Raw genomic sequence first — 12,388 nt, 5'->3', positions numbered from 1 at the left:
TACAGGAACACGGTAGAAAAACAAATAAATACGAGTGCAGCTGGCGCGGCGATTGTACCTCTGCCCCCGAGCAACCGTCTGGTGACATCAAATTATAAACCCTGAAAACCCTCACACCGTTGCCGTTGATCACATTGGAAGCATAATGGAAATGATTTGGTTAATTAAGGGGAGGTTTATAAAATATTTACGTGTGTGCGCACGCATGTAATTCACCTCCTCCTACACTTGGAACGACGACGGCGCGGCCCTCCGGGCCCGGGAACGCGGTGGCGGGAAACCCGGCCGGTCGGGGCCTCCGCGCACCCCCGCGGCTGCTCTCCCGCCCCCCGGTCCCGGGAACGGCGCCCCGCGGCCCCCGGCATCCAGGCACTTGCCCGAGCAGCCCACCGTCCCTCATTCCTCGCTTCTGAGCGTCTCCTCCCGGACTTTCCTGGGGTCCTTGGAGACTGAGGCCGGACTCCACTCGGGTCCCTCCGCGGCGCGCCCCGCCCTGGCCGCGGGGCAGGCGGGCCGCGCTCTCAGGGGCGCACGGGGTGCTGCGGCAGGTCCCCAGCGCGGGCCGGGCGCCCGGGCCGGCAGGTCACCGCGGCCATCCGGCTCCGCTCCGGGCCTGGCGCCCCAGGGCACCCGGCTACAGCCCGCGCTCCCGCGCGCTTCTCCGCCGCCGGGGACTGGCTGACACTCGCCTTGCTGTCGCCGAGCAGGGTGGCTTCCTGGGTCCTGCTGGAGGACGGTGCAGAGTCTAATGAGTATTTAACAAGACTCATAAATCAGGAGGCGCGCGACCGGGCGGAGGGCAGGGCCGGGGTCGGGGGCGCGGGCCAGGTCAGGCCACCAAGCCCCGCCGCCAAGCCGCTGCCCTGCGTGGCGGCGGGGCCATCGGCACAGGAAGGACTGGCCATCTTGAAAGGCGGAGGAAGAGGCCGAGGCGCCGCCGCTGCATCCCTGAGGCCGGCTCCCCTCTGCCACCTCTTTAGGTCTTTTGGCGCCAGAGGCAGGTCCCCAGAATGGCTCCGGGGTGTGGGGTGTTTCTCCTGAGTCCCTTCCTCTTCTTCAGGGACCTGGGTCCCCGGGGCTTCACAATCAGTGCAGAATTATTTGAGAAGAAATAAAATTGTAAATGGGGATGCTGTTTGTTTAATCTTATCCTTGTGTGGACTGAAAGGGGGGTGTGTGGGGGACGCCTGGATGGCTTAGTGCTTAAGCCTCTGTCTTTTGCTCAGGGCGTGATCTTGGATCTTGGAGTCCCCGGAATCTACTCCCATATCAGGCTCCCTGCAGGGAGTCTGCTTCTCCCTCTGCCTGTGTGTCTCTGCCTCTGTCTCTCATGAATAAATAAAATCTTAAAAAAAAAAAAGAAAAGAAAAGAAAAGAAAGGGGGGTGGTGAGTAGACTGACCACTACTGTGGACTGGGGAGAACATGCACAGGATCTTTTTGAAGCTGGGGTGACAATCTCCTCCTATTTAGAAAAGTTACCCCCCACCACCACCTAATGACAACCAGCAAATAAACTTTCCATCAAGCCTTGAAACCTGTTTTAAAGTTAAGTTGGTCCAAAATTGTATTTTCACCAACCCACCCTCTTCCTCTGCCAACTCACACCAAGGTCTCAGGGTCTTTCTCTCCTCCCCACCAGAGTCCCCTTCCTCTGGAACCCCCTGCACTAGGGTACTCTGCACACCCTCGGGTACACCTGAACACCCAGCTCCCAGAGCTGAGGGTCCAGGCTTTTCACATACAAGGCTCTGGTCACCTGCCAGAGGTGACGCTGCCCATCTCTGCTGGGTCCGGCCCATGACCCGGTCCAACTGCTGAGGGCCACAGAGTGGGCATCCTTGGCGCTCCCTCTCCAACCTGAGCCAGGACCCAACCAGTCAGAGCTCCGATTTGGCCACACAGCGACCTCTAGGTCTGGCTTTGTACCACTGGCTCCACTGTCCTGCCTCTGGCTCAATGTTGGTGGTAGGCCTGCCACAAGGAAGGGGGAGGCTCTGGTCCTCGGGGAGGCCTCCAGACCAGTGACACCAGTGACATGGCTTGCTTGAACCACCCCTTGCCAGGTAGGGACAGTGCTGACGGTCTGCAGAGGGGGTTTCTCCCTGCTGGTGGGTGAAGGATCCAGAGTAGCATGGCCCTGGGCCTCTGGAACCCCACAACTTGTCCCCAGCCAGTGCCACTGAGCCCAAAGAGAACCCTGCCTGGCCCTACTATTTGCAACTGCCTCTCTGCCATCAGAGGGATGACGAGGACCCCAGAAAGGCTGAACAGTGAACTGGGCCATCTTCTCTTGGGAAAGTTCTGGATTCTCTGGGGAAAGTTCTTGAACATAAGCAAATGTTCAAGTGAGGCCCAAGGTCTAGGCTCAGCCCCACTAGCTATTTGATGCTAACACGTGTGGCTTGGAGGGCTGGCAGGATGACACCCTCCATGGGGACATTGAGCCAGGATGTTCTAGATCCTTCTCTTTTCCTCTTCCTCTCCAATGGGATGGTTTGGAAGCAGTTTTCTTCTTCTTCTGTCAGGTTGCTTCTTAGTTTTCTGAATGCCAGTTTTTGGGTGAAGCTCAAGGAAGAGGAAGGGAGGAGGTGAGCCAGGGGTCACACCCAGGCTCTGAAGGATTCTAGCCCTGGCCCTGGGCAGAGAATGGCCACAGTCAGCAGGAAGGCATGTTTCTAGGGCTTCCCGGGCAGCCCACAGGCCTTTCAGAGATGATTCTCCCACTACCGTGGAATCCTCATTGTTTCTGGGAGGGCCCTTCCTACTCATGTTCCCGATGTCTTCTAGAATCATGTTTTCATAACCCAAATGGAGGTGATACAGGCAGGACACAGCAGGTGACTGGGGGGGTGTGGGGGTGGTCAGGACAAAATCTGCTGCCCACCCCCACCACCGCCAGGCTCTGAGAGCTACAGGACCACTAAAGTGGGCTGCTGTGGGCTGGGGGTAGGGAGTGAGAAGGAGGATCAGTCAATGCGGCTGAATCCTGACACTGACAAATTTCTCTGGGCTTACATTCACCTGCTCTGCAGGTCACGGAAGAAGGCTTATCTCACCTGTATTTACCTGTCACCCTGAAATGTGACACTGAAGTTTGCTAAACAGGACAGTGGTTTGTTTTGGATATAGGAGAGAGGGGTTGGGAAGGCCAGGAGGTGGTGGGTCTGGAGCAGGAGGAAGCTGCCATATAGTGACTTCTGAGATTGGGAGTGGTTAGTGCTCACTGCCCACACCCCAGAATCTGCCTCCAAGCAGGAAAGGTGCCCAGGCAGCTGCAGAGGATTTCTAGAGTGAGCAAGGGCTAGTTAGCAGAGGTCGGGGAGTGGTCGGGGAAGGGGCGAAGGGACAGCAGGAGCAGGAAGAAAGTCTGACTGAGGGGAGAAATTAAAGCCTGATTATGGAGCTGGTAATTAGTAATTAGTATTATGGGCGTTATTGTTGCTAATTATAGGCAGTGGCTCTCTGTGTGTCCTCAGGCCCCGAAATGGGGAAATGGGAGCCTTCCTGATGGTTGAAGAGTCACTCACTCCACCTGCATGATCCAGGCAATTGGAGGGGAGGAGGGGGGCTATGGGATGGAGGCCAGGTCGCTGGGTCCAGAGTGCCCGCGGATGGCCTAGGTCGTCAGCAGCACAGCACACCGAGGACATGGCCCAGAGGCCAGCCAGCCTCCACTCCGCCAACGGAAGTGGCCCAAACCAAGGCTGACACCGCAGTGCGCGGGTGACATTCCTGCGGGTCCAGTGGTCCCTCCCTGCAGGGCAGGGAGTGGTGCCCGGCGCTGGCTGCTGCTAGGAGCTGGCAGGAAAAGCGATCCCGACCCGGGGTGGGTATCCTGGGCACACTCCCTACGTGGTCCGCGGGACCAAGCCGCCCGGGGCACGGGGACGCGGCCTGCCCGACAGATGTGCCGTGCACCGGGAGGCGAGGAGGACCTGCCCCGGTCGTCCGAGCCCCAGCGCGGACCTGGAGCCTGCCCCGAGCGCCGGGTTCACGGCAGTGTCCTCTCGCTCTTCCGGCCGACGACAGACGAGAGGGAGGAAGGCAGGGAGGGAGAGAGAGGGACGGAGGAGAGGACGGCCTGTCCCCGGGCTGGTGGCGGCGCCGCCGCGGGCCGCAGACCGCCACGCAAGTTGGCTTCTTGCACGTGCACACCTAGTGGACAGACGAGGGCCCGGAGCCACACTCGGCTCCTCCATCGCCGGGGCGGGGGCGGAACGTCTCCCTCCCCCCCGCAGTGGCGATTTTCCAGCAAAGACGGTGCCCACCCCCGCCTCCAAGAACCTGTCGCGGCGGCTTCCCGGCTGCCCCGGCTCAAAGTTTTCCCAACTGCAGAAGCCCGCAGAGCTCGGCCGCCTCCCGCGTCTGCACTGCCGGGTGACCCGCGAAGACCTAGGGGCCCGCGGACGCCGCGCCGCGCCGCGCCGAGGGGCACCGGGGTGCGCTCCTGCCCGGGGGTCCGGGGACGCGGAGGCAGCGCCACCTCGGAGGCCAGGCCGCTGCCCGCCGGCCGTCGGCGCCCCAGCGCCGGCCCCGCTGCCCGAGCGGCGGAGGAGCCGGCGCCGAGGGGTTTCCCTGAAAGAGAGACGCACCTCGGCTCGGACGCGGCTCGCCCCGGGGTCCGACAGCTGCGAGCCGGCGCGCGCAGGGCGGGAGACGGCGGCGGGGCCCGGCCGGGAAGCAGCCCGCGGCCGGCGGCCCCGCACCCGCCGCCCCGCAGCTCGCGCGCCCACGGCGGACGGAGGTGGCCCGACCGGCGCGGAGCACCACGTGCTCGCCGGGAGGGGCGGGAGCGGCCGGCTGGGGCGGGCGGGAGGCAGGCGGGGGAGGGGGCGGGCGGGGAGCCGGGGGCGGGGCCAGCGCTCAAGGGGATGCCAATCAAAGCATCAACTTCAAATTGTGTCTGAAAGCCCCGCCGCCGAGCGGAGGGCGGCCGCCGCAGTCGGCGCGGGATCGCGGAGCCGGGCGCAGCCGGGAGCCGGGCGCCAGCGAGCACCGGGCCGAGCAGCAGCCACCGGCCCCCGCCGCCGGGCCGGCCCGAGTGCGCCCGGCCGGCCGCCCGCTCCCACCGCCCCCGCCCCCGCCCCCGCCCCCACCCCCGCCGCGCCGCGCCGACCCCCGCCCCCGCCCCCGCCCCCGCCCCTTTAATACTGCCCGCCGCCGCCGCCGCCGCCGCGGATCCGCGGACATGTCCTTCCCGCAGCTGGGCTACCCGCAGTACCTGAGCGCCGCGGGGCCGGGCGCCTACGGCGGCGAGCGCCGGGGGTGCTGGCCGCCGCCGCCGCCGCCGCCGGCCGCCTCGTCGGGCCGGCCGGGGGCGGCGGAGCTGGGCGCGGGCGCGGGCGCGGGCGCGGCCGCCGTCACCTCGGTGCTGGGCATGTACGCGGCCGCCGGCCCCTACGCGGGCGCGCCCAACTACAGCGCCTTCCTGCCCTACGCCGCCGACCTCAGCCTCTTCTCGCAGATGGTGAGTGCGCGGGCCTGCCCGCGCCCCCGCCTCGGCCGCTCCCCCGCAGGAGCGGGGGAGGGCGGCGAGGGGGGGAGCGAGGGGCGCGGGGAGGCCTGGCCCGCGGGGCGCGCGGCGGCGGGGGCGCGGGGAGGCCGGCGGGCGACGGCCGCGGCGGCTCGGGGCCGGGGGAGGCGGGAGGCCTGGGCCGCGACCCGGGGCTCGGCGGGAGGCGGGAGGCGGGAGGGAGGCCGGAGGCCGGAGGCGCAGGCCCGGGGCGCGCGCCGCGCGGGCGGGAGGTGGGGGCCCCAGGCGCTCGCGCCCCCCTGGGCTCGGCGGGCGGGGTTCCGGCCGCGCGGCCGGGTTCGGCGGGACGCCCCGGGCCGGCCTGCGGACTCGGCTCGCGCGACCTCTCGGGCTTCGGGGGCCGGGCGGGGGGCGCTCGGTGCTCTCCCGCGTCGGTGACTCCTGTGGTTGTGTCCGACTTGGCCGGAGGGAACCCTGGAAAGCCTCGGAGACTTGATCGAAGTAAACCCAACAATGGGGAGATGAGACGGGGCCGGATGGGGTCTCGTATTGGAGGGTGTGCAGTTCTGAGATTTAGCGGGGGGGGGGGGGGGGGGGGGGAGAGTGGAAATGATTTTGGCGTCCGAAACGGTGTTTGCTTTGACTTTCGTTAAGTTGCCAAAGTTTTCATTTCTTTTGCACCGAATGAAAAGCACTTTTCTTTCCGCGTTACATAATGGAGGATTAAAGAAAACAGAGTCCCTGGGCTTAAAATAAATGCTGTCCTCTTAGTCTCCCGTCCCAGTGGGTGTCAGATGGGGGGAGGGAGCTGCAAATTTCATTCTCGGCGGGGCATTCGCCATTCTGTCGGTGCAGAGGATCCATTTTCCCTGGTCTGACTGCAAGGTCGCGCTTAAACTTCGGGCTCCTGGGGAACTGCGCGCGGGCGCGGGGGGCCCGGGGGCCGGGGAGGCAGCCCCTCTGGCGCTGCTGCTGCCCTCGGGGTAAGGGCCGTTTGCAGCCCCCCCCCCCCCACGTGTCCCGGCTCCCCGCAGAAGAAGAGCCAGGAAATAAATACCGGCCCACTGTACACGAGCAAAGCGGCTGGTGGGGTTTTCTGTAACTTTTCTTGTAGTTTTGAAAAGAAAGGCTATTTCTCTGAAAGCGGCCCCAGCTGCCTTTCAGACCGCTCGCTATCGAAAAAGATCAGCTCCCATTTTGTTCTGGCGGCTGGGGATGCCAGGGAAGCGATGAGAGATTTACAAGGTATCCTTTCAAAAAGAATTCCCAGCAGAGAAGAGGCCGAAATGTCCTCCTTACAGTTACAACCAAAATAATTAGAAAAGTGCCAAGTACGCTTTGCAAAGATTGGGCAGAAACGAAATCTGGCCAGGGCAACCTTTTCTCTGTGTTTTCCACCACTAAACTCATTAGTCAAAGAAATATTCTGCTCTTCACAACTTTCTCAGGCTGGGAACCCCCTCTGCTAACATAGCAACTGGACCGTATTTACGTGGAGAATTATCATTTTTTAAACAGAAATTTTGAGTACGGATGTGTGCCATTTGGGACCCCCCTCCATGGTGTTTCTGCAAGAGAAAGGGAGCTGTGTGGTGTGAATCCGCTCCCATTGTAGTGCGATGGGGAAGGGAAATGCTTGATTTTTGGTATCTTATTTTATTTTATTTTTACTAAAGGGGAAACCTTGTAGAAATGCCCCCCTCCTCCCCAAGGTGTATGTATCTGCTACTGGTCTCCCTCCAGTTCTCGGAAAGTAAGCTTCAATCCAAACTCTTCATTCTAGGCCTGGGTTTCCAAGCCGTTATGATTGGAAGTCAAAAGATAAAATTGTGAGTGAATGTCGGTCTGGGCAATTTATGGTAATAATGAGGCCTAATGAGGTTGTTAGAAAGATAAAATGTTATTTACCAAAAAACCTGATGGGATAATTTGACTTGCTGTGTTTTACTACGGATGATAAAAAGAATATTGATCGCAAATAAATCACGGCCTCTAAATGCCTGCAAACAGTTTGTGCTTGCTCTTGCCACATCACAGTCAAACTTAGGAGATAAAGTGAGAACAGGCCTAGGAGAGCAGTCCCCTTCCCGCAGCCAGCGGCTTGGGGGCCCTCCGTTAATATTTTACCGGTGAATCCCTGCTTTTGTATTAAAAAAAAAAACAAATGATGTTTTTGTTATTGTTATTGATGATGGCCCGGATTAAAATTTTAAATTACCTGTCACCATCTTCGACCTTTAAGTGTGGGGAGCCATTATATGCAGATTAATTTGGGAGCTAAAAGGAGTATGCTTTCATTTTAAATTGCTGGTGGATTTGGACCTAAAGAAAACTCCGAGGTGGTTTATTTTGCTTGACCCCCTCGGGGTCGGAGGGGGGGGGGGGGGTTAGGCTTTAGATTCTTTACATTTGGAGAAACTGTTTTCTCAGTGCAGTTAAAAGGTTTTCCCTTCTAGTTAGTGTGAGATAAACTTGGAAATTACGGCTCTTGAAGTTGTTGTGGGGGGTGGGGGTGGAAGGAATTGAGGGCAGCCTGGAGAAATTCTATGGGGCCTTGGCCCCCGTTGTGGTCTTCTGGAGATGCAAGGTTCTGGAACTTCTCTTGAGTGACCAAAAAAAAAAAAAAAAAAAAAAAAAAAAGAAAAAGAAAAAAGAAAAGAAAAAAAAAACCCAAAAAACAAAAACACAAAACCAAAACCAAAACAAAACAAAAACCCCTTAAAGATGGTTGGAAGCTCAGTTTCTAGAGGCGGCTGGCTCAGGATTCTGACCCCTTACTTCCTCCCTGGGTGGTGCACTGGGGGCCTTCCTGTTCTCCAGCGGACAAGAGCGGCTGCCCCCCCCCCATTCCCAGTTTTGGGGACTCATTGCGCTCTCTCTCTCTCTTTTTCTCCCTCTCTTCCCTGCACCCCGGCTCTCCCTCTCTTCCCCCCTTGGTGGCTCTGTGGTTGCAGGGCTCACAGTATGAACTCAAAGACAACCCCGGGGTACACCCTGCCACCTTCGCAGCGCACACGGCGCCGGCCTACTACCCCTACGGCCAGTTCCAGTACGGGGATCCCGGGCGGCCCAAGAACGCCACGCGCGAGAGCACCAGCACGCTCAAGGCCTGGCTCAACGAGCACCGCAAGAACCCCTACCCCACCAAGGGCGAGAAGATCATGCTGGCCATCATCACCAAGATGACCCTCACGCAGGTGTCCACCTGGTTCGCCAACGCGCGCCGGCGCCTAAAGAAGGAGAACAAAGTGACGTGGGGTGCGCGCAGCAAGGACCAGGAGGACGGAGCCCTCTTCGGAAGCGATACTGAGGGCGACCCGGAGAAGGCCGAGGACGATGAGGAGATCGACCTGGAGAGCATTGACATCGACAAGATCGACGAGCACGACGGCGACCAGAGCAACGAAGACGACGAGGACAAGGCGGAGGCGCCGCGCGGGCCCCCGGCACCCACGGCCCTTGCTCGGGACCAGGGCTCGCCGCTGGCAGCCGCCGACGCTCTCAAGTCCCAGGACTCGCCCCTGGGCCTGGTCAAGGAGGGCCCGGAGCCGGGCAGCACGCGCCTGCTGAGCCCGGGCGCCGCCGCGGGTGGCCTGCAGGGCGCGCCGCACAGCAAGCCCAAGATCTGGTCCTTGGCCGAGACGGCCACGAGCCCCGACGGCGCGCCCAAGGCCTCGCCGCCGCCTCCCGCCGGCCACCCGGGCGCGCACGGGCCCCCCGCGGGCACGCCGCTGCAGCATCCCGCCTTCCTGCCCAGCCACGGACTGTACACCTGCCACATCGGCAAGTTCTCCAACTGGACCAACGGCGCGTTCCTCGCGCAGGGCTCCCTGCTCAACATGCGCTCTTTCCTGGGCGTGGGCGCGCCCCACGCCGCGCCCCACGGCCCGCACCTGCCTGCGCCGCCGCCACCGCCGCAGCCGCAGCCGCCCGTCCCCGTGGCCGCGGGGGTGCTCCACGGTGACAAGGCCTCTGCTCGCAGCAGCCCCGCGCTCCCAGGTAGGGCGCCCCGGGGTGTCCGCCCCGCCCCGAGCCGGGAATCCGGAAGCCACGCAGAGCGTGGGGGTGGTGGGCGAGCACCGGCCGGGAGACGGAGGCAGAGGCAGCCAGAGCCCGGGGTGGGCAGCGATGTCCGCCGGGATTAGGGGACCGAGGCCGCGTCGGGAGAGCTGAGTTCTGTCGGCAGGCCTGCCCAGGGAGACCCAGTCCTAGCTGTGGGGGGGAGGGAGTGGGTGGGGAAGAGGCTGGAGCACCTCGGCAGCAGCCTCCCCCCCACCCCGCCCCAAGGCGCACACCTGTCTCCTAACGCTCTGCTTCTCCCCCTCCCTCGCAGAGAGAGACCTCGTCCCCCGGCCGGACTCGCCCGCACAGCAGTTAAAATCGCCCTTCCAGCCCGTGCGCGACAAGTGAGTGCTGTTTGCTCGAACCCTCCGTGGGGCCGGGGAGCCGGGGAGCCGGGGTGGCGGGGGCAGGGGCGGGGTGCTCGGGGCCCCGAGCGCGAGCAGCGCCGGGCGGGCAGGGTCCTACGGCCACTGTCGGGGGTGCGGTCCGCCGGCCGGCGCGGGGGCCCTGGGCCTCCGCGGGTTTCTCCCGACCCGGGAGCGGCGCGGGGCTGGCGACCACGCCCCCAGGAGCGGCTGGCGGAACCGGCGACTCCGGGTCCCAGCGGCCCTCCGAGACTGACGGTGCTTGTGCCTCTTGTCTCGCTGTGTTTCCCCTGCAGCTCGCTGGCCCCGCAGGAGGGGACGCCGCGGATCCTAGCAGCCCTCCCGTCGGCCTGATTCAGGGTCTTCTTTTACTTTTGCGGGGGGAGGGGGGAGGAATTCGGGAGGGAGGGGATGAGGGAGGAATTAGGACAAATATTTCAGAACTGGTGTAAAGGACAAATATGGCCACGACGTCAACGACTCCCATCCATCGCTTTCTGCAGAAAGGGGCTCGTCCCGGCCGGGGTCCAGGCAGCCCGGCCTCTGCCCACACCTTTGGTGGCTGTCACCTCGCTCCGCTCCGGTTGATTATCGGCTCGGTAAATGCCCCACGTGCTTGTGTCTTTTTTTTTTTTTCCTTCCTTCTTTCTGTATATAGAGTGATTTCAGATTGTAAATAGCGCGTCAGCGAACTTGTCTAAATCATATATTTTTGTCTAATAAACTAAATGAAATGATGCCCGCTGCTCCTGCTGCTGTGTGTGGCTGGGTGTCTGCAGGAATGTCTCGGATCCTGGGATGCTGGCAGGGCCCAAGTGCCCCTGGCTGGGGACGAGAGGCTCCTTGGGGAGTTTCCACCCCAGGCTGGTGTTTCTCACAGTCTTTTTTTGGTTGTTGTTGGATTTGTTAATGTTGTCACTAGCGCAGTTTCTTGTTGGCAGTTTAATTCCTCCCGACCTTTAAGAGGTTTATCTGGGGGCACGCCTTTCTCGGGACATAAATGAGTTCGATTTTTAGTAGTTTATAAAACCGATTTCTTCAAGTGGCACAATGGGGGAAAAAAATGAAAAGAATTTCCAATTATGTCCCCAAAGGAGAACTTCAGATTTGAAATCAATCTATAACTCGTTGTCTCAACAGTGCATCCTGGCGTCGGGTCGTTTGGTGGGTAGAGTGAGGACATAATGGAGTATGAAATTTTGGCTTTTGAATGTATTTTTTAGTTACTTGGTTAAATCAAACGTGGAGAGAGATTGGAAGGCTCTTTTAAGCTGTCCTGATGGCCGGGCGGAGATGCAGCGCCTGGGTTGGGTTCCCTGGGCTCCCTGGGCTTGTGAGCCAGGGAGCTGCGGTAGCCTCTCGGGCTGAGAAAGGGGGGTGGGGGCTTGGTCGCCCGGGGATGTCCCTTTAAGCCAGGGCTCTGCGCTGGGCGCCCGGAGGTCAGAGGAAAAGAGCCTCTGGCGGCGGGGTCTGGGAGGAGGGAGGGAGCGCCGCGAGGACAATGCGGGGCCGGCCCGGAGCGGGTCTCGGATGCGCACGGATGGGAACGGGCTCAGGGCCTGGGGAGCCGCGGCCGGCAGGGCGTCGGGCCTGGGGCGCTCGGAGCGGACGCCCCTCCGCAGCCTGCATTCAAACTGGGCGCAGACGACTTTGGGCAGAAATCCCGGACACCGAGGATGGCAGCATTAACAGGACCGCCGGGAGGACGTGAGCTGCAGGGGAACCTGCCCAGTGCGAAAGGGGCCAGTCCCAGGCGCGGAGCACCCCCACCCCCACTCCACCCCCACCCCCCATCCCCGGCTGCATATTCGGTCTCCTGCCCCTTCAGCCCCAGCTGTCTGGGCGCCTCGGCCCAAGGGCGAGGGCTGGGCGCGGCCGTCTTTGCCCCTGGCTCCTCCGTGGCGTGGTGGGGACGCACCGCACGGGGGATGGCCCCTTGACCGGCCCCTTCCACGCCATCCCCCGGCTGTCCCCGTGGTTTTAGAACAAGAGGTCCCCTCCCGGCCCCCGAGGCTGGAGGCGGGACGGCGAGGGCAGACGCAGAGGCGGCGGGAGAGCGCGCACGGGCGGCGCGTGGGGTGCGGGGCGCGGGGCGCGGGGCGAGAGGGGCGCCCGGCCGGGCCGAGGGCGGAGGGCGGAGGGCGGAGGGCCCGCCGCGGGCACCGGGGCTGCGGCTACCGTGGAGACGCTTCCCCTCCGAATGGACGTGCTCGGCGCGCCCTCTATGGGCTGGAAGCGGAATGGGGTCCTGACCGCGGCGTTGTGGCTGGGGGGGGGGGGGGGGGGAGCATGGCTGGAGATCTGAGGCGCTGGGCCTGGGAGTCGCTGTGGGCACCAGCCTCCATTTATGCTCAACCCGCTCCCTCTGTGATCTCGGGTGCCCCAAGTTGTTTGGATTTGGGGGTGCGGCGGCGGGCCTGCTGGTTGGACTGCTGGGGATTGTGTGGGTTCCAGGCAGGGTGCTGTCATGGTCAGTGTGCAACTTG

General features: G+C 62.5%; 1 protein-coding gene across 1 annotated transcript; it reads left to right on the top strand.

Moving 5' to 3' along the window:
- Positions 1-5,190: 5,190 nt before the first annotated feature.
- Positions 5,191-10,640, top strand: IRX1 (iroquois homeobox 1). The gene is made up of 4 exons (XM_038583257.1): positions 5,191-5,469; positions 8,430-9,474; positions 9,809-9,881; positions 10,199-10,640. The coding sequence occupies exons 1-4, from the start codon at positions 5,191-5,193 to the stop codon at positions 10,254-10,256; spliced, it is 1,455 nt and encodes a 484-aa protein (XP_038439185.1). The 3' UTR covers positions 10,257-10,640.
- The last annotated feature ends 1,748 nt before the right edge of the window (positions 10,641-12,388 follow it).

This window comes from Canis lupus, chromosome 34, assembly GCF_011100685.1.
Source record: "Canis lupus familiaris isolate Mischka breed German Shepherd chromosome 34, alternate assembly UU_Cfam_GSD_1.0, whole genome shotgun sequence".
NCBI lineage: Eukaryota > Metazoa > Chordata > Mammalia > Carnivora > Canidae > Canis > Canis lupus.
The sequence above is the reverse complement of the archived record's forward strand: the minus strand, read 5'-3'. Positions and strand labels throughout refer to the sequence as shown.